This window comes from Manacus vitellinus, unplaced genomic scaffold, assembly GCF_001715985.3.
Source record: "Manacus vitellinus isolate BGI_N305 unplaced genomic scaffold, ASM171598v3 scaffold_21_pilon, whole genome shotgun sequence".
Classification (NCBI taxonomy): Eukaryota; Metazoa; Chordata; class Aves; order Passeriformes; family Pipridae; genus Manacus; species Manacus vitellinus.
Window position 1 is genome coordinate 5,864,850 of NW_021939546.1, and position 24,868 is coordinate 5,889,717.

Genomic DNA, 24,868 nt, shown 5'->3' on the forward strand with positions numbered 1-24,868 from the left:
CCCCCCCGCCCCTCGGTCCGTCAGTCCGGCCGCCCCGGCCGGTCCGTCGGTCCGTCCCCCGCCGCCCCGCGCTCCTTCACGCATCTCGCTATTCACCCCGCGCCTCGCAGACAAGGTTACCCCAGAGCGGCTCTGTAATCCTTCACTGAAATAGGCTTTATTGATTGCTCTGGTCTATTGTTCCCTTTTCAAGTCCCCCAAGTTCAAGTTCATCCCGGTGTTACATCATGTCTCGTTGCTAAGGGCAACCAGACAGCCCCAGACGTGACCGCCATCCGCAAGCGCGGCGCTGCGCCCTCCCACCGCCGCCAGCCGCGCTGACGTCGAGCCCCACTCCCAACACACTGAACTATTTATTCTGCCTAATTTATGACCTCCACAGCAAGAGAGACCCCCACTCCAAAAACCAACACTGTTGTATATTTAATTAATCTGTCTTTCTCTGGCACTTGGGAAAGTTAGACAAAGGTCTAATTATTGTGTGTCGCTCCCCACACTTTTCTTTTTGGGGTGACTATTTGCATGGGAAAAGAAACAGCGAGACTGGGTGCGAGTCCCCTCCCTCCAAAACACCTTTTTTTCCCCCCTGCCCTATTGACATTTCATGAAATACTTTAGCTGCTTAAGGGAATTAGAAAAAAAAAATCTGATGTGAATGTAACTCCTTCGGAGTTGGTATTCAGTAACACAAATCAACTCATGACATGTTTAAATTTAAATGCTAACCACACACTCTGCGAGTTACTTTAAAGGTTAGTTTTTAATCAATAGAAGTTGCTGACTCGGGAGTTTTGAGCGGCGCAGTGCAGCTCTGGGGCCTTTGTCTCGCGTTGGGCTTTCAAACTTTTTTTTTCTTGAGATGATTTTAGCAATGATTTGCAGACACAGAGTGCTATTGTGCTCCTGACTAGCAACATGTCAATAAAGGAGTAGAGTTACCATGCACTAGGGTGTCAATATGACTCCTGCAGTCACTGCTCGGCCTTAATACCAATGAAAAACTTAATTAACCCTTACAGGATCGACCCAAACCAAACTGCACGGGGAGTTTCAAAACTTCCGTGACGGGGCTCTGCATTGCCTTGACTGAAAAGCTGCTTTTACGGGACCCAAACTCCAAGTGCTTCACCAACAGCTGCGTCCCGCTTCGCCTGCTCCTGCAGCCCCACTTGGATGAGATGTTTTATGGGCTGAGGCAGCAGAACAGCAAGACAGAGAGCACATTTACCCAGCAGATCACACCAGCACCGCTCTCGGGACACTGGTTTAATTTAGAGCATCTTACAGCTGAAACACACACACAGAATGATCCTCCTTTTTCTACTAATCATTTTAATATTAAGATCTCATATCCCCCTCAAGCCTCCTATACATGTCTAAGTCTTCCAGGATTAGGGCTGAAGAGCACCATTGTTCCTCTGAAGCACCTGTGAAACTTCTCTGCGAGGGAGAGGAGACCTCCGCGCCTCAAATAAAAACGTCTAGGAAGTGTATTAGGCTCTAGGAGACCCAATAGTTTGGATCTGTCAACTTTTTCTTGGCATGATTAGGGGGCTTAGAGGAGGAAAAAAGAAGCCTGGATCCCTACGTTCAGATGGCTGAAGTGTTTTATGCCTTGTTTTAGAGCTCTGCTCAATGTCTAACCACCTTACCCACTTTATCCCTTCAGTTCTGTAACCTATCCAACTGCACCCACTCGGAGAATGACGTATTGCCTTTCTTAATTTAAAATCTCCATTTAAATCATAGGCACTATCACAATATGGTCAGGATGATATTATCTCCATGCGTTTTCATAAAAGAGACGGTATTTTATTTCCCTTCTGTTTACTTTGCAGTACTCTCAGTGAGTTTAGTGCTAAATGAATCCACTGGAGCTAAAGGTCCCATTCAGTAAAAGTACTGCCACACAGTTGTTGGTGCCACTACAGGTCTGTATTGTCCTGCCGAGCATCTCTCTGTCCTTCCCCAGTGCTCAAGGTGAAACATCAGAAAGAATTCTGCAGTCCGGTATGAGATCTTTGCTTCCCTTTCTCCAGTCAAATGAAGAAGTAATCTCATCAGGTTGAAAAGTGCTGACTAAGGATTTAATAAAGTGCCTGCAGATGTGTGTCATCTCTAAGGTATTCAACTCATGTAATGCAAAACAGTTCCACACTGAATGTGCTTATAAAATTCCATTTAACCATTGCAGAGCTCTGTTTTACTGTTCTCCGAGGAGTATTATCACACTTTTTTTTCCCCACCCTAATTTACAGCACCATGAAAGTTGAAACTCGGCGCTGCCAGTATCTGAGAATCCTCACAGTAGTAAGGTTTTATGATCCATAAACAATATCTACTTGACTGAATCCTAAACAGGAAGTCTGAGATGGCAATTACGGTTCTTTGATAGCACAATTCTATTTGTTTCTTATGCTCTTCTGGAGATAGTAGAGACACACAAAAATCCTCCAGCCACTTCTGACTATCAGTTCCTTTGTAGAAGAAGAACAGCAAAGAAACACTCCACGATTCAGGATATTTAACAGGAGAAAAGCTCAGAGTGCCTCATTGACTCTGGCAACAGTTTCTGCCTGAGCAGGAGCCCAGGAACAGGCCCATTATTTATTAAAACCTCCTTAAACCAGCCTTCCTGCACGCCGTCCCTCACCCTGGCTCCTGGCCTCACGGCGAGCACTGCTCACGTGTTTCAAACCAGAAGGACAGTCAAACCCAAACTTGTTCAGTTTGCTTCTACCTGCACATCTCCTACCCCAACAATGGGACCTTTCAGCTTGCACAGAAAGCTGGGGCTGTACACCCTCCCTATCTGTTTTTCGAATTAAGAAGTTAAACAAAAGTCCTCAAGGGCAAAGTTTAACACTGCGGAAGGAGGTTGTTAATGTGGAATCCAGAACTGGGTGTGACAGTTGGCTTATTTCTCTGGGCGATGTAGGTTATTTGAGGACATTCACACGTTTGAAACTCTGACAAACTCCACACGTAGGAACTTTGGCTTCCCCATACCCACTCAGGGCTCAGACCTGCTCTGTGCTAGCCATTTTCTTTAGGTTTCAGCCCAGTTTGACTACCTGGAGGCTGGACGGGTCGGTGCCATCAGGACTTCAAACGTGGTTGCCACGGCGCTGCGGCCGTTGCTGCCCCGGGCACGGCTGTGTGTGCAGGAAGCTATTGCTGCACAGGCCCAGGCGGGAAAACCCACCTTTGATAAGAGCCTAAATAAAAAAAAAACGTACAGCTTTAGAGCTTGCCGGCAAAGTGGCTGTTTGGGCAGCTGAGCTGAACCCGAGCCATGACCACCGGCACCCACGAGGATTCATTGTGGCTCATCAGTTCGGTTGGTTGGTTCGGGGATGACCCTTCAGTCACCTCAAGAACTTCAAGGCTCTCACAAACATTAAGCCCGGGAAGGTGAATTGGAGTAACGAGTCCTTCTGGTTGTAAAGGTAAAATGGGGATGTGAACAGCTGTGCAGCAAACTGGTCCTTTTGGCATCACCTTGTGAGAGGTCCCGGGAAGGCTCTTCCCCACGGTGCATCATGTGAAAGCAAGGGGCCAAAACTGGGGCTTTGATGCCACTTCAAAAGGGTTGCCAGGGTGAGGGAAGGCAGTGGCAATTCAGCTTCTGGTGGCTGGAGGGCTCCTGCAGATAAAGCAACTGCCTTTGGTTTACCCCACGTCTGAATTCATCCTGCTTTTCTAGTGCTTTCTCCAGAGTTTCTCCAGGCACGAAATTTGATCCTGCTGCATCGGAGCGAAAGGTGAATATTAAAAACAAGGTCACCTTTGTGCCTATGGAAGTTATTTTCTCAGAGCTGGGATTAATTATTTAGTAATTATATTTCCCAAAATGAAATACCAACAGGGATGTTAGTAGCATGTTGGTCATCCCCAAAGGGACATAAAACAGTGAGAGAATCTTCTGGTTGTCCAACATCCGCACCCAGGAGAGTCACACACCCCACTATGAGCACATTTATACTGTCTTGAGGCAGATAAAACCCATCCCAGGAGGGACACTAGTCTCCAGGCGATGCATACAGTAGCTCTGCATCCCATAGTTTTTGCAGGAATGCCAGTTGTGGCAAACTGCATTAAATTACGTGCAATAATTTTGTAATATGGACTTTTGCCTGCTGACTATTAAAAATGTATAGTAGTCCAAACCACTTATCTCCTGGGACCAACAAACTCACTTCAGGCAAGATTTCTGCTTGGGTTCAAACCTCAAGTTGGGAACAGCTAGTGTTTTTAAATAAGTCACCCCAAACCCTCCCAAACCTATGAAAACACACTCATACAGTAACTCCTGCTGTTGTTCCAGACATCTGAATGTTCCAGTAAAGTGTCCCAGCTGGCCCCAGATGTTTCTTAAGTATAAAGCAATGCTCTGAGTGCTGGACCCCCTGCTGCCCTGACCTGGAGCTCAGCGGATTAAAGATTGACTGCGCTATGACATATTCGCATTTAGCCTGAATATAATACAGCAAAGACTTATCAATGGCAAATGTTTGAAATGTAACCCAGCCAGCAGAGTAAGGCTGGCACACGGAATATAATGTATAAATAATGTATGGGAACTTAAGATCTAAATTAGATCTACAGGAAGAAAACTTTCCCCTTTCTCTGCCTCTAAAAGAAAGTTCTCTCACAATGAGGTCATTTTCCTGCCCGCCTTTCGGTTTGCAAAACTGCATTTAGGCAGAGGGTCTTCCCTTTTCTTTGGGGGACATTATAGCTTTCCTCCAGTTTTCTGAATAGTCAAGTGACGAAGTTAATTTATTTGTTAGTAAATTGACTTTGAAATCTGCAAAATAACTTCTAAACTTTGCTTGGTCGGCTGAAAGCTGACTGCAGCCCCGCTAAACTGCAAACCTTGCTGTTTAAAAAAAGAAAAAAAAAGATAGTGGTGTGAAAGAGAGAGAGGAAAAAGAAAGGGAGAAAGAGAGAGAAACAATCCCATTTTGGTTTTTGTTAGAGGACGGCATACTACATAGATCAGAGACTTTTCAAAAAATAAAAACCCCCACTGTACACAAAGCACAGGAAAATGTGAGGAAAAAAGGAAAAACCTAAAAGCAGCTTAGAATGTGTTAACTCTGCCATTCTGTCAGCTTAAAGAGTATTTTATGCTTGATCAACAGCTCTCTTTTATTATGCTTTTCTTTCATTCATTCAAGACATCAAAGACCAGAACCACCAGTGTACCTGATCTACCAGAAGAACTTGTAAGGGTGTTCTAAAGAAACGGGGGTATTGGGAGCCAGACACCCCTGCGGACAAGGCAGTTCAAAGAGAATATTTCAACAATGATTACATTTTGTAAATCTTTGTACGAAAGACAGCTTATTTCCTGCTTTTTTCATGAAAAATAGATTCTATCCATTAAAGTGAGCCCACAGTATGAAAGTTACTTGAGATCTGAGGTACAGCAAGCGGATTAAGTGGAGGGTGAGATGAAATCTTTGAGAGAGACGATGGCTTTCTCTGATATTTGTTGCTGCCACAAGGTTTTCTGACTGGGATGGAAGGGGTTTTTTTATTATTATTTATTTGTAGACTTGCTGGTGGCAGCAGAGCCCTTTGTAAAAGCAAAATAAACCAAAATTAGCCAGAAAGGAAAATCGCAACAAATAAAAAGGACCTAATAAAACAAATGGCTGCAAAAAACCTTGTGACATGTTTAAAAGAAAAACTATATATGTTTGCCCCGCTCTAAAACTCGCAGGCGAGCCATTTAAATCCTGCAGACAACTCCGGAGTGCAGCGCACAGACCCAAGCCAGCTGTTTACTTTTCCAAGCCCGTGGTGGTTTCTGAATTGATAAACTATATAACCTCACACACACAGAAGGGATTTTAGCTATGCCAGACCTCATTGCTCTGTCCCGCTCTCTTTATGTGCTGTCACAGAATAAAAATGATCCTAACACAAACCCTGAAATAAGATCCTGCTCCAGAAAGGACATCTTTGTAGATATTTCCTGAGTTACTGCCAAAAGGGATTTTTTTTTGCCCATTCATCCTTTCAAAATTTTGCTATAAACATAGCCAAAATTGTTCGGGAGTAATCAGAAATGACCAAAATATGACCCCCCCAGTCCAGTCCAGCTGCGGGGAGAGGGGAAGGAAGCTGCCCCATGCCTGCGGCTGGGACAGCAACCACCTCTGCCACCACACCTGGGTGACATCCGCTGGCATCGGCACCTCGCTCCCCCCCCGATACAGACTTTTCCAAGAGAAGAAGAAAACAGCAGGATGCATGGAATCAAAGAGGCAAAACCAACTTTAAAACCTGCCTCATGGTTTACATGCACTATGGTGATGTAAAAGCAAATGCGCTGCAAGGGGGGCTGAGTTCTGCACTTTATGCCTCGTTTTTAGACAGCCCCGTATTTTCCTCTGCTGGAAGCACAGTTAAATTTGCTCAAGAGCAGAGCAATTCCATGTTTCTTACACTAAATTTCACTCATTTCTTTCCTTTTAAGAAATAAAATGTGCATTGGGCCTTGGACCTGCTCTTAACTTCATGCCGGGAACTCCCGTGGAAACTGGGACACAATGCTGCGACGGGACTTTCCAGCATTTCGCTTGGATAAAAACAAACCCTTTGGCTCCCCAAACTACAGTGCCGTTGGACACGGGACAAAGCTGGTGGGTGCACGGGGACCCCCCAGTCCAGCTGGTGGGTGCATGGGGCCGGCAGCAGCCCCGCTCCCATCCCCTCACCGCCCGTCCCAGGCTCCGGCTGTGTGTTCGCAAGTTCAAGTTCAGGTTTAAGGGAAATAAACCGCTCCTCGGGAGCCTGCAGCCAGCCCTCATTTCCATGTGATCCCTCTGAACTTCGCCTGTGCCAGCGCGCCCTGTTTCCAGGGCCCGCCGAAGGAATGTTTTACAGTTAGAGCCCGCAGTGCTTTCTCAGGCATTTCAGACCCAGAGGCCCAAGTTTCAAGCTGCAGCATTAAAAGTTTCCACAGAGCTACTGCAGAGAGAGGGAGGGAGCCGGGGGGGAGGGAAATGAGGAGAACAATATCGTCTTAATTGTCTCTATATAGCTCCACAGTTAAAGTATTACTTTTTAAAGGGACATAATTTATTCTGGAGGCACGGTGTTATAACAACCAGTACATACTTTCACCGCGGCGTAACCCGCTCTATTCTTCGTTGTGCTTTCCGGTGGTGTAGCTTTTGCAGAACTCCTTGTTACCCTGTCCCTGATACTGTACTTACAGTTTTATTCAATTTAAGCCAGTCCCTGCAGTCCTCGGGCGAGCAAAACTCCCCTGTAGCCTCAGGAGTTCTGCCCGCACCAGGACTGCAAAAATAATCTCCCCTCAACCACCGTTTCCCCCCAAAAAGTTTCTTTACTTTTATTGCTTTAAACAATTGGGGAAAGTCATCCAAAGAAAATCAACCCCAGCCTGGGCCTCCCAGGCTCCATTTGCAGTGAGACAGCCTGAGCACACACATGCACAGACACACACGTACACACACACTCAGGGGTTTGCCCTGGGACTCTCCTTCCCTGTCCCGTGCCCGCGGGGAGCAGTGGAGTGACGGGAGCTACGTGAGGGGCCCAGGGGCCAAGGGGTCCCAGTGGGATGGATTACTCTGCCAACAAGCTGCTGCAGAGGCTCTGGCTCTTTGCTCTGCAGTTTGAAGTACAAAAGGTAGTTTTCAGATCTTTTTTTCCCCTATTTCTCCACTGAAGAGCAAGGAGCAGGGAAAGGCCACTTTAACCTTCAGAGGTTGAAGACTGCAATGGCCTTTCCCTGCCCTGGTCACCCAGCTCCTGTATCATCCCGGCACCGACAGTCCCGATAGAGCTGTACGGGACTCATCGGCCAACGCATCCCTGGCTGGGGGCTCCCTGCGGTGTAACGGGAGAAGACCCGTCATGGATCAAAAGGTAGTTCAGCTGCTATAACTACAAAAGGTAGTTCAGCTGCTTTTTTTGGCTGCCCTGAGAGTATTTTAGAGCATACAGAGGAAAGCAAGGGAGGGAATAGCTTGGACTGGAAGGGAGAGAGAGCACTCCCTCCGAAATCCCCCTCAAAGCCCCCAGTGCCAGGTCCCTGCCTGTGCTCTCTGTCTGTGGGTGAAGCAGAAAAATGAGCAGCCCTGAGCTAAGTGTGCACAGCCTTGACCAAAGCAGGGCAAAAACCAGGGGAAACGAGTTGGTGGGGGACTGGGAGGTGTAAGCAAGGAATTGGGCTGTGGGCAGCAGGAAGAGCGGAGCTGGCAGGGTGCACTCCACGTAGAGGGACAGCTGGGAACCTCAGAATGGGGGGGCCAAGATAACAGCATGTTTTGAGAAGTGGGCAGAGAAAGGTTGAGTTTGGACACCGCAAAAAAGGAAGAGGAATCGGGCTTTTGCCAAGTCCTAGGTGTTGCTGGGCAAGGAGATCAAAACAGTCTCCAAATTAACATGGACAGAAATAGGAGCACTGACGCAACTCTGGTGTTTTTGCCACATTGACCTTAAAATTAAAGAAGACAGCAAGCTGGAGGAATAATGACTCATTTCAACAGGGAACCCCCCTCTCTAAAACTGCTCTTAAAAAAAGAAAGCCAAGAGGGAATTGAGCTGAACAAAAAACTTTCCTGGACATGGGGACTTTTGTCATCTGCATTTTTCTTGATGCTTTGCACCTTACTAGACTTCTCTAACAAAAATGGAAGCCACGGGCATCCATTATGGGATTTCTCTCGTGGCAATCCACGATGGGACTTCTGCCACACCGTAGAGAGTCCCTTTCCAGGGATGCAGCAGCCGACAAGTCCTGTACAGATCCATCAAAACCACTGGGATCAGGATGATACAGGAGCTGTGTGACTGGGGCAGGGAAAGACCACCCCAGGCTCCGGAGGTTGCCAGTTCTCCGGTGGAGAAATGGGAAAAGCCTTTTCGGCACATGATCCGCCTTTGGATGAGGAGGGACGTATTAGACATGGTTGGCTAAAGGGAGTTGGGTCTTGGCCTAGCTTGGAGCGATTTTCACACATACTGTGAGATGCCAATGAAAGTCCTGGTGGAGTGTAAAGTCATTAAATGAGATGAAATTAAACAATTTAGTTATTTCTGCTTCATCATATTTGTGCAGTATGGCAGGCAGAATGAATTACTACTAATGATCAAATTTAGTAATACTAATTAAACTATCTCAATTTAATTAATACTAACAGAGAAAACAGACAAAATTACTAATGTAAACCTTGAACTGAAAATCAAAAGGTGCCTCTTTGCTTTTGTGAGTCACTCAATGTGAGGCTTTTCCCTGAAAATAGCCTGTGTAGAAGTGGCTCTTTGTACTCCCTAAGCAAGCCGCTCCATTGTACGCAGAACTACAGCTCTCACCCAGCTTTTTTCCCCCCCATTTTTTTCCTAAATGTTACTACTTTTACTCCTCATGTTCCCAAAAAGCTTCCAGGAGAAGAATCTGAGATCTGTTTAGAGTCACTCAACAGCAACAGGACTGATAAAGCAGTTACCACTACTGGGACAAATTCTGCCCTTGTAACTATTGTCAAGAAGACAAGGAGTTTATAAAGAGCCTGTGGAGCCTCCTTTGCAGGGAAATAATGAAATCACAGAATGATTTGGGTTGGAAGGGACCTTAAAGATCATCTATTTCCAAACCTCCTGGCATGGGCAGGGACACCTTCCACTAGACCAGGTTGCTCCAAGCCCTGTCCTACCTGGCCTGTGAATGAACCAGACAGGTCATAACCTGGCCTATACTTTCAGATTTACCCTTCAGTAAATTGGGAAAGCCCCAAAATAAAATCCATCTCTACGTCAAGGAAGATTGCTTTAGAGTCACTGAGAGTTAATACCTGTAGCCACAAAATAAAAACTCCAGATACATGATGATGCATTGCAAGCCCTCTCCATAAAGAAAATGTGAATTTTAACCTTTATCTTATTTGAAAAAGACTAGATTTACTCTACTGTGCATAGTTATAAGCAAAAGACAAGCATAATTAAAGAAAAATATTATTGTATTTCTAAAACAAACTCCTGCCAATAACAAATCTTCCATCTCCTCCTCTCATCAACTTCAATGAATATACAGCCTGGGCCCATACCATAGATTCTCAGACATGATCTTTAACCCAGAAGACTACAAGAAAGTCCTTAAGAAAATCCCAACAAAACAGAGTATAGCCAAACAAGGAACATTGTGTCAAAGTGTTCTTGCAAAATCTCAAATCTCATTGTTTAGCATATGGAAGGATGAAAAAACCCAACCCTGCATGCAAATGTCATATCTAACTTTATCCCCTTTTTTAAAATAAAAAAGATACTTTTTCTGCTGTCATATTTAAAAAGATACATCAAAAGCATAAAATGATATCTAAAGTTGTATAAAGCTGCTCCAAAAAATGCAGAAATTCATAGAATGATAGAATGGTTTAGGTTGGAAGGGACCTTAAAGCTCATCTCATTCCACCCCCTGCCATGGGCAGGGACACCTTCCACTATCCCAGTTTGCTCCAAATCCCATCCAACTTGGCCTTGGACACTTCCAGGGACGGGTCAGCCACAGCTTCTCTGGGCAACCTGTGCCAGGGCCTCACCACCCTCACAGTGAAGAATTTATTCTTAAATTATTGTGTTCAGCCTCAGAGGTGACTGCAATCTATTGGTAGTGATTTTTGGATACTCATATCTCATAATTAAAATTACATTTCATTGCCTTCTGCAGTGTCTTCAGCTGCATCTCTTCATGTGCAATAACCAGTGTTTGTATAGATGATCTAACAGTTGGGTCACACAAGTGAATATGCCTGAGAATATTATGATTATACTGTCAGTGCTGTTTTCAGAATTGAATATTAATAACCAAAATAACTAAAGGGAAGCCTACAAGATATGTTCATGTTTAGCCTTTTGACTTTTCTTAGGTTAAAAAAAAATACATCCTGATTTTGAATTCAATTTTTCCAATTCTACCTCTGCTCAAGTAGAAAATGCTATCAAAACAAAAGCCTAAAACAAGATGATGTGTTTTGATGTTCTAAAGCCCAGTAAAATTTGAAAGCTACAACTTGACATGCTGTTAGTAATCCTTACTAAGAACAGACACATTTGTTAAATTTAAAATATAAATTAATTTTAATAAAATTGAGGTAATTTTGCTGTATTTCATTTGAAGCCCCAGTCCTTCCTCTCTATGTTATTTACATTTCTCTAGGACAGTCCAGCACTAGGGAAGTGATGCTCAGTGTCTTGGGAACATGGAATCTGCTGCAAACTGGAGAGTCCTTCTCCATTAGGAAAAGGGTTCTCATCTTTTGGTCCCTTCTTATGGAATTCAGCATTCATTTCAGAGCAGGATAGTCTGTTTTGCAAAGTGTTCACCTCTGGAGCTTATTCATTCCTTGACCTCTGTGTTAATGCCATTAAGCAAAGGTGATTCTTACAAAAGAGGTATCTTAATGCCTATCCATTGGGAAGGATGTAAGGATTGTGGCCTTTAATTTTTGACCTTCATTGTAGATTGTGGTCCTAATCCTTTGATTGCAGAATTGTTAAAAAGTATATATGGCAGTTGGCAAAAATCTTAATGTTCCAGTAAATGCAAAAGCCATAAATTCAGCTGCTGACCTTTTCCATCCAGGTCACATGTGACACCTACTGGAGTTTGTCAGGCTGGGTGGAATTTATGGAGCTCATATAGGTATCAGCTGCGAAGGCTGAACTTTCATGAAATGTCTTTCAAAGGCACTTCCAAACCCCTTGTAAAAAGTCAGTATGGCTTTTTTTTAAGGGTATACATCCTGCACACATTTTAAAAGGTCTCATCGTGCCATCTCTGCAAATCTTCAACACTTAGGAAACTTCTGCTCTCAAATGATTACTCTTTACAAAACAGAGAAATCAGGCCAGGCATGCAATTACTGTGATTACTGACTTCCACCAGCCCCTTTCCAAGCCTGGATCTCTGCTCACTCCTTTCTTTCTTGTGTGCATCCTCCTGCCCCTCTCTGAAATCAATGGTATCGATGGTGTATTGTCAGTCAGAGAAATGGGATTTGATAGGGCCCTAAAGCAGTTGCAAAAGAAGGGAAGGAATACAAAACCTACCCAGGTCCACACCATCAGAGTGAGATCAATGCTCTCAATAATACGTTTGCCGCCACGTAGCACCCTAACTGTCGCAATTAATAATGTAGAAGGAGCTGATTAACTTAAGTAAAGTGCTCTCCACTGTGTAAACACATAAAGATCTATAGGGCAAAGGAGGAAAGAACGAACAAAACGTCATTTTTATATTTTATGTGGACACATTCTTGCTTTCTATTCTGCTCTTGTAACAATTACTGTACTAGCCACTCTGACAGAGTCAATAAATCGATCTGGGACCTGATGCAGCAGCGAGGCAGACTAATCCAATACAGCATTATCTGCCACGGAGGTTGGGCCGGGCCCACTGCGCCCAGAAAATCAGCCAAACCAACTAACAGCAGTAAGAGGCACATAACTATAATCTTGCCTTAGACTTGTTCATTTGATTTGTATGTATGAGTGTATGTATGTGAACAAACGTGCAGCTCTGTGGGAGGACAGTGCTCTGCCCATGCTGCATCCTCAAAGCCCTTCCAAAACTCCAGCTGGCCACAGGACCCTGTGGTTCAGTGGGGATCAGCACCAAAACTGGACTCTATGGTCCAGTGAGGATCAGTATCCACTCTTGTTAAATCATGTCATATTTAATGATGACTTTCTCCCTCACCACACCAAAGTCATGCTCCCCTCGACTGCACCCACCACAACTTGGCAAGACCTACCGCCTGTCCAATTAAAAACAAATCTGGGAGTCCCCTTCCATGTACCCTGATCTGTGAACATAGGAAATATCACATTTTGTCAGCTTAAATGGTCACTTGGGTCTGGTATTATGTCTCTGACAGTGGTTGTGCTCCTCTTGGGAGGAAGCTGTGAGAATCCCTATGAAGGAGATGGACCAAAATGATTCGACCTGAGGGGAAGCTTCTTCCCAGCCCCATGCAGTAAGTGGTAGGCCTTCAAAATCCATGTTAGTGGGGAATATAAGATGGAAAAAATAAAAATAAGTTTCCCGCTGAATGGAAAAAAGAAAACTGTTTTTTGGCAGAAGTTCTTCAAGGAGGAGAACACAGGCCATTGTTATTATGAAGACTTTTCAATGAAAACACAGAAAATCATTGCCTTTTAGAGTAATTGTTTAGCTAAAGAAAGGTTACACAGCTTGTAGAGAATTTAGTAAGAAATTAAATCTCTCCAGCTCATTCATCATATTTCTGCATTTGCCAGCTCTTCCCACCAGGCCCACACTTACTTCTTCCCTCTCTTCTCCCCCACTGTGGAATAAGTAATGGCCATAAAACCCACAGAAAGGGAGCCTTACTCACAGGCTTCCTGGTTATTGTGAGGAGGGGCAAAACTCAATAAGTTTAATTGCTTAGTTTGGGAAATTCGTCTATGTCGATTGTAAATAATTCTATGCTAAATCTGTTAGAAATAGGATGCTGAGTATTAGTTTCCAAAAAAGAGCCTGAACTGTTCACCGAAGCCTGCAAGGAGGAGGAAGAAAAAGCCCAGGAACAAGTCCCCCACTGAGGACTAACCCAGGCATTTTGGGACTGATATGGCTCCATCTCACTTTGAAGGTACAGCCACATGATGGTACTGGGAAGTTTTCTGTAAACCTTTATAGTGCAATATGTGCTTTCTTCTTGAAAAGGTGTGCTGTTCTCAGCTGCTTTTTAAGAACTGATCTGAGAGTGGAATTCCACAGTGTCCCTCTGTGTGAGAGTTCAATTAAATGGGCTCTGTGCCCCGAGATGAGCAGGAGGGAAGGGAAGGGGAGTGACCCTCGTTTCTGGTCACCTTTGTACCTGCTCTCTGTGGAGCACACTCTGGACTTTCATTAGCAATGATGATCAGAGCAGCACATTAACACTCATACTGTGCTGGGGATGTGTGGCCACAGAACTGTTCTGTGACTGGGACACATCAAAAGCACCACGACCACATGTGGGCTCTTTGCTCCCATCGTGGTGGAACCATCTCAATTTAAGCTCAGCAAAGGATTCAGCCCACATTTCCTTGACTAATTTCAACCAAAGAGAGGAGCAATTTAATATGGCCAAACAAAAAGCAGAGGGAGGATCTGAGATATTTCAGCCTCCCAGGGTCTGTGACCTTCTGATGCTTGACAACCTGACAGTGCATTTTTTATCCACACTCTTAAGACTTATACTCCATTTTTAGAGCCATCTCCAGGTCACCCTCAAGTTCAGGCCAGTATTACTACTTCCTGGGTGGAAGAGGAGAGACAGCACCAACATTCAGGTCATGTGTCAGTAGCTTGATGCCACTGGTTCAACAGCAAAACACATTTTGCACAGAGATCAAAACTTTCAGTGATCATAAGAGAGCTCAAGCCTCGAGGTGTCGGAGGAGAGTAACCCTTACTTCTCTTTGCCAATATGGGAAAGTCCACAGATCCCTGCTGGTCTTGGAAGCAGAGTGATCCTTCTAACTTCAGGGCCTCTAGAAAGTAGCAGTCCCACATCCCAAAACGGTTGTTTTATATCTAATCTCAGCAAATTTCTCTTCTTTACCCAGTAGAGATTTCATTCCTGCATGGAAATGGTGTTCTGAACCTGCCACTACATTTGCTGGATGGGCTAAGAAAAGGAAAGAGGCAGCCAAGTCTCTGCTTGGAAGTGCTTTGCAGCTGAAGTTGGCCACATGCACTGGCCTAGGGAGGTTACTGTATGGAATATGGAATTCTCAGGGGGCTGATTCAAACAAATGTTTCTAAATTAGTGTTCTTCATCCACACTCAGACACGAGTAGTGTGTTCAGCCTTGAGGATGAGTATTCTGATCCTGAGGAGGGACAGTCCCCTGAGCAACAAGTACCACTGACCTGCCTTATAAATAGTGTGCTCAGAACCCCCAGAATAAAAGGCCTGATCTTGTTCCTGCAGCCTCTCATGTTCTCTGCCATGTACCAGCCACCTGCACCCCTCACACATTTCCCAAACCTGCCATGCCCCGTGTGTGGAGCGAGGTGGTGGCTCAGCTGTTAGTACACTGCAATGCCATGAAATTCTGACTTTCCCCTGCCTCCCCAGGGTCAGCAGGTTTACCTGTCTGACCAGTGCAATTCCTGGGCTCTGGAAAATGGGAGAAAGAGAGCAGGGTGTGGAGGCAGAAAGGGCAGGCAGCCTATGGTGCTCATTAATAAGGCACAAAGAAACGAGCTGTGCATGAGGCTGATAGCTCGATGTCCCCTTCTGAGGGGGCAGAGGTCACGGCACAGTGGCAGGGGCTCAGCGAGAGGCAAAGATGGAAAATCCCCATGAAGCGAGGCACATGTTTGATTTGTCCAAAGAAAAATGTGTGCACTGGTTTCTTTCTTCCATAGGGTGGCAATGAAACCTGGGCACAAAGCAGCTCCGTGGTTTCAGCTGCAGGAATGACAGTGCTGGAAGGACTGCATCAGCTTCCCAGTCAAGGTGCTGACTTGGTCTATGGATACTATATACTTTTGGAGCCTGCTATCTGTGAGGCTGCTTCCCTTCCTCCCTGCCTCCAGCCTGGTGAGGGGCATCACCTGCACTACACTCCTCTAAATCCAGTGTCTGGGCAGCAGCAACTGACCATTCTCACAGAAGGACCAGTGACTCTGGAATTTGCCTCCCTCCTTGGTCTGACAGAGCTAACATCTGCTATCCTACAGGATACAGCATCCAGCTAATTTTTTTCCTCATGCCCTTTGTTTTAAAGTGCTGCCAGTGAAAAATTGCAGGTTGCAGCTCGCTTTCTAAAAGGCTTGTGGGGAAGTGAAACAGGCTTTGCCTTGTGTCTTGGAAAGAAAGTAATTGTACAATTAGGTTTGTGTATGCACCTGAGGCGTACGGTGGTTTTTTAGAGATAAATAAAAGCCTAAAAGGAGAAGCTACAAAGATACCACTGTTTATTTGGGAAAGGCAGAGAGCAGGAGCAGATCTAAAGGAGTTAGCAATTTTCTTGTCCTATAAACATTTTGTTAAACTTCAGTAATTTCCCCCCTAACTTCCTATTGCTCTTTTTAAGATGTGTTTCACAGGATGCATTTTTGTACCTGGTCTTTATAAGGCTGTTGTGCTGAGCTAGCTGGTTTTCATACCTGTCATTTTGCTGCCTAGATAAGCATGTTTGACTTTTGGGGTTTTTCTTAAACTTTGTTTCAGTGTTCTAAACAAGTTACAGGCCTTTTGTTTCAGTTGTTTTGTGTTATAAAGGATGAGCTCTCTCTAGAGCTCTGTTGTAGCTGGGTGGTTCTAGGGCCTCACCAGGGAAAGTGTGAAAACACCCTGGCTTATTATCCATGATCTGACTGTGCTTTGGGATCGTGGAAAGGCAGAAGCAGGAAGAGTTTCTGTTTGCCTAGAAATCAGTTTATCTTTCCATATAGAAAGGTATGGGAATAAATATTTGGGTTTGTGCTTAATTAAGTTTTAGAAACTACCCTGGATGGATCTGATATAAAATGTGTTTACATTAGAGAGGGATTTTTCCTGAAACTGCTAGTCAGGGGTACAGGACTCACTTTCTCTCCATTTAGTTTCTCACAGGTGAAGTGGTTGATTCTCTGTCTGGTGCTTGCAGTGGGAGGCAGTTTGTGTTCCCTGCATCCTCATAACCTCCCTGAATAAGGCACTTGGCTACTGGCAGGTAGGAGCGATTAGATGGAGCAGGCATGTGTTTCTCAGGAGCTGTTTTTAGCATCCTAAGTACAATTTCCAGGAAGATGTGGGGTAAGTAGGTGGCAAACAGGACTCAGCCTAGTAAACAATGTCTAGTGTGAAGTGGAGCTGCAATACACTGAGTACAGCACACTGATCCCTAAAGGAATTTTGTACTCTAGAGCACAGCCAGGGCATTACAGATCAGCAAAGAGCATTTAGAATGGCAAGTGACAGCATAAACTCTGGTCACAGGGAGCAGGTTGCTGGTTTAGCATTCCCATAGCCCGTGTTTCACTTTTAATTTTAGGAAAAAACCTCCCAAATTCAGAACCCTTTATTAGTGTTATTGCTACCAAGAAGCTCGCCCCTAATTATTGTGATGGTACTTTCCCATCCCTCTACCACTCTCCTTATTACAAGTCCTTGGCAATATGAGAGGCTTATCTATTACTTAGTCATGAGGTATCCAGACCAACTTGCTTTTGAAACTAAAGCCCGTGTACCCCAGGCATACTGTATTTCTGATTTGCATATGGAAAAGGCAATTAAAAAGCCAATGCCCCCATACTGCTTGCGAGTCAAGTAGCAAAAGTAAATGATTTATCAAGCAAAGGTTACAACACCTGTGCCTTTTCGTCAACATATACAAGGGATGCCAAGTCAAGTGTTGCTCCTAATAGCTCAAACAGAAATTTAGATTCAAATAACCTCCCAGATAGGACAATTATGTGAGTGGAGTGGCAGAGTGATGGATGGAGTAAGCTGTATATGGAAAAACAAACCATCTGAAAAGTTTGGAAGCTGCTAAAACCAGACAAAGCCAACAGCCCTTTGGGGGCATTTGTTGCTGAATCAGAACTACTGACTTAAAGCAGTTTATTTCCTGGTCTCTTCTGTCATGGAGTGGTCATCCTGCTACAGCCTTTTTTGACACAGGAAGACAGCTTTTTTACAAATATCATATAAATTCTATAAAATTCCTTTAAGGGATTATATTTGATGGAACGTGATATAAATCAGAACATACTGCTAATGGGAATGTCTACTGTTAATTTTTCTTACGGGTTAATACCCATTAAGAAAGGCATGTTCTGGGTTTGGTTGTTTAAGAGCAGCCCAGGACAGAATGATCCTTGCTCCAACCCAGCCATGTTGTTGTACATTTGTCTGGGATTTTATTCCAAGGTTCTGTGAATGCCCATGTATGGGAACTGCGACTTCTGCTGAACATGGCTGCCACATCCCTGTGCACAGACTCGCTTTTGCAGCATTTGAAGACTAATGATGATGATGTGCAACTAGTGTCTGTAGTCCAACATTCCAACTGAAAGAGAACATCAGAGCCACCATAGCTGACCATAATATTGTCCTACAGCTTGTAGCTGGACCCTAATTTTTAAAAAGCAGATGTTTCAGATACAATCTTCATTTTATTTTATTGTTTCAGCACTAAAGAGTTGATTAACCCTTATATTTAAGCTTGACTTCCAGAGGCTCAGTGTTCCCTGCTTCCTCTTGTCTCAGAGAGCTGCGTCCCTGGCAGTTAGTGGTCCTCAGGACCCATATCTTAGCCTGGCTCTAAATGTACTACAAAGATCCTAATGGAAAGCAACCACCCCAGCTGCTTTTAGTAACACAGTCCTATGTATTTTTATATTTTCATTTTGAATATATCCTAAGTGATGGTCCTATACACTGATGCCCTGCAAAAAAAGCACAAAAGCCTGTCTTTGTTTAGAGGAAATCTACACAAATCCCAATTCCTTGCAGTTAGCATTTTTACCTCACTTCTCTGACTCAAAGCACAGTCAACTTCTGAGTTCTTTCATGAATAAGTAGTGAGTTTTGCTGATAAATTATATATTTAGTATCAAGTTGGTTGTGGTGGTGTAATGATGTATAGAAGCATGGAGATGCAGCTGGAGTCAGAGACTGGGAGTCAGTCTCCTTCCCCACTGCAGCATGTTAGACTTTAATTGAAAGCTGTGCTTGAGTATTGTTTTTCACTCTATAGCATTGTTATTCACTACACTGCATTACAGGGAAGCACTTAAAGTAATGCTAGAGCACTTTAAAATTATTTAAGTCATAAATAAGAAGGATAAAAGTTTACAGTCAACAAACTTATCTGAGAAACTTAGGTTGCAGGATGCAAATAAGTTTTAAATATTTTTTGAGACTTAATAGTCTTGTGTCTTACTACATAATCAATTTACCAACTAGTAGTTTTTCAAGTGTTCTGGAGAAGCTGCATTCTCCAAAGGGTTTCAGGTTTCCTGAGCAGCATACCTTAACATTCCTGTTTCCCAATTTCAGTGTATTTCTGTGTATTCCAGTTGTTATCAAAATGACCAGAGACATATGATTTAAATGTGAGGGTGCATGAGAACTTATAACATACATGAACCAAATAAAGGAAGAGGCTTGAAAAGTGGGGTGCAGTCTGCGTTTTGTTAAGGTATGAAAAAAAACCACAGAATCTGATGGGTTAAACCCCTCTCTGCATTGCTGCTGTACTTTCTGTGACCCTATTTAATGCAGAGAAGGTTTGAGATTTGATGTAGTTTAACCTGTGCTGTGCACAGAGCTATAAACTAAAGCCCCTAACAAATGGTACACAAATAGCAGACAGCAAGAAAATGCATTGTGTTCACAGGCAGCTGGTTGCAGCCCTGTAAACTGAAAATCTTTGGGAGCGAGTGACTTGTGTTTCAGTGACAGCAAAGGTGCTGAAGCCATCACAATGAAGAGTCTGTCTTCGTGCATCTACTGTGGCATGTGACAGCCATTAATCTGTACACTAATTATTCAGATGCCTATAAAAGATTTGAAAGAACTTAGAAGCGTTAAGGGTAGTACTCCCCAGTCTTCTAGTTATTTGAATTACTACTTTTTAGTCATTGCAACCAACTCAAAACAAAATTACAAATATTTTGTGTTGTTGACCTTTAAAATAATTGTAACGTAGTCAAGCAATCACTTCAAACTACAGTTGTCCTAAAGTACTGGCTCTGCTCACTTTTTTATACCTTCCTCCCCCCCCATGATAACGTGATATTAAGCACAGACTTAATTTTTTCAACATCTGGCTCAAATTAGCTGCTAACAAAACTGCCAGCAACTATTTTCTTAATCGACCCTGGGAATCTGATACAGCTTGGAAAACGCACATTTAAACCTTGTCCTTCTCCTAAAGAAACACAAATGTTTACTTGAGCTTCTGATTTGACCATAGCAGGACTATGAATTCAGCTAACCCAGCTTTATGTGCCTGCCTCAACTGGACTTTTTTCTCTTTGTGTAAGGAAACAGATGTGCTTGCAATTACAAAATCTCCTGCTCGCTCAAAGCCCACCATGCAAACGACCAATCAGGAATTTGAATATTTTTTTCCATGGAAATCATTGGAGCAGTCTCTCATTGTGTCTAGTGGGACAGGACCCTAGAGATCATCTTTTTCCAACCCCCTTGCCATGGGAAGGGACACCTTCCACTAGACCAGGTTGCTCCAAGCCCTGTGCAACCTGGCCTTGGACACTTCCAGGGATGGGGCAGCCACAGCTTCTCTGGGCAACCTGTGCCAGGGCCTCACCACCCTCACAGGGAAGAATTTCTTCCTACCATCTAATCTAAACACAATTAAATGCAGTGCCTGGGGAGCAGGTTGCAGCCAAATTCTTTGAAACCCCAGTCCTAGCAGAAACAACTGCGTGCTGGAAGCCAATATCTTAGAAAGCAAGAGAGATCTTTCCAGTTACGAAAGCAGTGTTATTACTACACAAGCCCAAAAAAAACACAACAGACAAACAAACTGCAGGTGACATTTCACTGTAGTTACTGAGACCATGTGGGTGAAGTGACAGCGGCAATGCAGCTGCTCCGCGGGGACACGTTAGAGGACACTGGAGAAGAAAAAGAGGCTGCAGGCATACAGAGAAGTCGAAAGCGGCCCACCTGAGTCTGTTGAGGGATATTTACAAAGCTTGGATCCCGTGGTCCAACACTGACGAATCGGTTTGCGGGGGAGGTGCTGGGTGTCGAGTAGGCTGTGAAGGGAAGGGACACATGCGTTGAGGAAGCGGCACTAGATTGCACACGAACAACACCAAAACACACTGTCTCAGAGCCACCTAAGCAGATGTTCAACATAGAAATGTGCAAACGTTTTAGAGAGCAAGAGTTTGGTTTTAGATACTGGAAAGTTTTGGTCTCAGTGGTGAGGATATAAACACGCAAGGGACTGGGCTGCTGGGAGAGGGGGCGGCTGTGATGTGGGCTCAGGGAAAGGTGTGTTGGGCCACCTGTGCAGCTCTCCAGCTTGAAGGAGAACCACTGCAGGCCTTTCCATGATGGGTTGGCACAGGAGACTTCTGCAGGTCCTGACTGTTTTCACTCCATTGTCTGGTATCTTTATTTTTAACAGAGTTTTCTATAGCAATGAATTTACCCAAGTCCATATTAACAGAACCAGACCATTATTTCATGCTAATCCAGCATTCTCTCTTGATATAAAGTTTTGGTTTTCATACTGCTGTGGTCTGCACTCTCTAAAATGTTCACTTGATGTGTTCGACGAACTAGGAAGATCCTTTCGGTAAAAAATTAATGGGTTGCAGTTTCACTGGGGTGGTAAGTGCAATCAGTCTGAAGGCTGAAGCTGCCTTTAAAAACTGGAGTGGCTCCCATAAATGTAAAGCTATTAAATGCAATGCAAGCCAAGAACCCAGATTACTTCCAAACTCGAAGTACTTTAATGATTTTACTGTTGCATTATATTCTCCACTGCAACTGTCCACAATGCCACGTACTTCCACATCCAAAAGCTTTCAATGCATTTTCAGTCTTCCTCTCACTTGAAACCCCCCCACGCAATCTTCTCCCATCTTCAGTTTTTTGCATATTTAGATCTAAATTCAAACAACCCAAATGGATGCCTTAATACAAACAGGGATCCTGTCTATTTTAAATATATTTATGGGAATGCATTCTGCTGAATAAAATCCCCAGACAATCTAACCATCCAATGAAGAGACAAAAAACACTGTTAAAAGGAAAGTTAGTTGCCAAATCCCAGTCAGGCTAAATATAATATTCAGGCCTCAACGTTACTCAAAAATAAAGTGAGTTAAGAGTCCGAGAAGACGCTGAGTTGACTGTGTAGAGGAAACCCTGTTGCCTTTCTGAAGGCAAATATTTGGTGAAGAGGGATTAAGTTGGAGCAGCCTTTGGTTTAAGGGTATGTTGAACCGTATCAATGCTCCACCTTATCCACTGTCCTGACTCTTAAAGACCATAAGCAGTTACACAGGGAACTGCCAAAACAGGTCACACATTTACTTTCTTCTCTTCTTTCCCACCTCTGATTATTTTCAGCTCATGGTCTCCCTGTATTTAATGGCCCTCAAGGGATTTCTCACCGGTGAATGCCCTCTCTGCCCTTCAGCCCATGTAAATGTTCTGCATCCCACGAAGCCCTTGGATGATAAGTTCCCAAGTCTGAGAGCACCCAGACCCATATCCTTCCCTTCCCTGCCTACCCAAGTCTCACAAATGTCTTGTGATGCCTCCTAGTTCTTACAATTACATCAGACAGCTTCCTTTTCTCAGAGAGCATTCCCTAAAATCACCCCAGGAACTGCATATCTTCATTTCCTACTGATATGAGAGGAGTTAAAGCACTCCTGGCTTTTCAGAATGAATTCTTCCCACTTGTTTCTGGTGAGGTGAGCTTTTCTCTCCAAGAAGCTAACACTTCCAAAAATCATGCAAGAAACACCTCTCCTTCACATAATTGTAAAGGAATTTTTAAGTGCACTAATTCATCTTTCTGAGATGGTTTTGCTAACTGTGGTGCTGTTTAAGTGTTTGAGTATAAACAGGTACAGTGGGTGTTACTCCTACCTGCAAATCAAGGAAGAAATGAACTGAGTAGATCTGGTGAGATGTTCTCCTCACCTTTTACCATATAATTTTTTAATAATTCAAAGAAGCCACACTTTTGCAAAGAGTATCTCTCTGTTGCTAGTGCCACGTATTAACATTCTTCTGTACTGTTTTATGCTGAGGTATTTTTTTTTTAACTAACTAATGAACTAATGTTTTGCAAGACTAAAAATTCCTTCTGCAGTGGGGAAAATTAACTTAAAGCTAAAAAATCAAACATCTGTTGTTTGGTTCTTCTGGTCTACTTTTAAGGAAGCAGATTGAGTGGAGAGGCCATTTAATCCCTTGGAGCAGGTAAGTTCCACTCAGAAGGGAAGGAACTCAAGATCTTGTTTACAGTTCCCCGTTGGCAGATACTTTTGCTGTGATATTTGGTAGAAAATCAAAGGGAAACCAGCAGAATGCTGACTTAAATGGCTTCTCTGTTCAAACAAAATTCAAAAGCTTTCAAAAACTGTGTAATATGCACAAAAAGTCCCCTCAAAGCTTGCTGGGTGAGTTGCTATGTATACCTTTCTTCCACTCCAAACAATGTTTAACTTGCTTTCTGAAAATACTCGGATGTCAGCTTGGTATTTCCTTAAGGTCATATAACTGCATTGCCAGAGCCAAGGAGGGAAGAGCACCAAAACTACATATATGCAGAGGATTTACACTGGACTCTCCCCAAGTGCTAAGTCCCACTTCACTGTAAAATATCCTGACTTGTTTGCAGACGGTAAGGGGCCATTTTGGCTTGGAATATTAAATTAACATGGAATACACATCAGCAGTGACTCCTATTAGGTTCAGAAAAGGAAGTAGAACTGAATGTTGCTTAGCCCACGACCAACACTGTTTCTACTCTCTTACTGTCTTCATATAAATACCCTTGTTTGACATGGAAGTGGAATTCCTGGAAGTCTGATCCCTAGACTCTGCTCTGAGATTAGGATGGGGTAAACAGCTCTCACACGTTAAAGTTGGTTTGTATTATATTATAGCATACATACAAGCTAAGCCTATGGTGGAGTCTTCAAACTCCAGTTTGGGAAAGGCCAAAGCATGGAAAGGAACAAGGAATGGGAGCCAGGTGTCTTAGGCAGATCTTCTCCAGATCTTATCAGCTTTGCTCCATGGGAATTGCATAGACCTATACTAGTTTACACCAGCTGATATCTGTCCCATGAGGTATGAATAGGAACATCTTCCTGTCCAGCCTGGCGTTTCTGTTACTGGAATTCACTAAGGATTGTCTGCAACATCCTAGCCCATAGCCAAGGAAATGAATGTGATGCCACAAATTTGCTATGATGCTTCACTTCAGGAACAAGGAAAACAGGAGCTGGCAGAGAAAGAACATTTGCTCACACGGACAACTTTGATATTTAGCCAAAATGGCAAGAAATTGTATGAAAGACAAGACAAACAAACAGTTTTGGGAATGTCATGTATTTTAAAGTTGCCTTCAGCAGGAAAATGTTAATTTAAATATACTTTCCTGAAATAATTGCTTTTAAGTATTAGAGTGTGTAGTTTATCAGACAGTTCTGGATGAAAAGGATTAACTTTTGCTTGGTAAGGATGATTTGGGTGAGTGATGACCTAATGTACCACCAGGTCTCTCTTTTACAGACCAAGTCGACAGGTACATGTATTTGATGTGAAGAGTTGTCCTGTTTCTCAAGGGACCAGGAATTAGTTTAGTTGTTGTGGAGCTGTAGTGAGAGGATTAAATGAAGCAATGTGGTGCAACACAGCAATTCCTACTGCAGTGCATTCTGCAGATGAGTATCTTAGAGGGAACTGCAAATTTTACAAAATAAAATGATGCAGTCATCACCCTCTTTTTTATGGATGGGGAAAGGAGCAAAAAGAAAGCTCAAACAGCTTGCCCAGAGGGTGCTTAGTCAATGCACAGCAGAGATAGGGAGAGAAATCCAATCTCATTACAGAATCATGGAATTGTTTAGGTTGGAAAAGACCTTTAAGATCATTATATCCAACCACTAACCCAGCACTGCCAAGTACACCACTAACCCATGTCCCCAGGTGCCACATCCACACAGTTTTTAAATCCCTCCAGGGTTGAGGACTCCACCACTGTCCCTGTTCCAGTGCCTGACTACTCTTGCTGTGAAGAAATTTTTCCTCATATCCAACCTACAGTTCCCCTGTGCAACTTGAGGCCGTTTCCTCTTGTCCTGTCCCTTG

General features: G+C 43.7%; 1 protein-coding gene across 12 annotated transcripts in view; it reads right to left on the minus strand.

Annotated features, from left to right (window-relative positions):
• Positions 1 to 24,868, minus strand: part of NFIA (nuclear factor I A) — a 411,264-nt gene that overhangs the window by 9,444 nt on the left and 376,952 nt on the right. For 9 of the 12 annotated variants that reach the window (XM_018072111.3, XM_018072107.3, XM_018072106.3 and 6 more), the window contains one exon: positions 20,687 to 20,778. In XM_018072111.3, coding sequence (XP_017927600.1) covers positions 20,687 to 20,778 — 92 coding nt within the window. Of the gene's footprint in view, positions 1 to 20,566; positions 20,779 to 24,868 lie in introns of those variants that run through there. The other 3 variants (XM_029959654.1, XM_029959653.1, XM_018072101.1) reach the window with 1 other exon arrangement.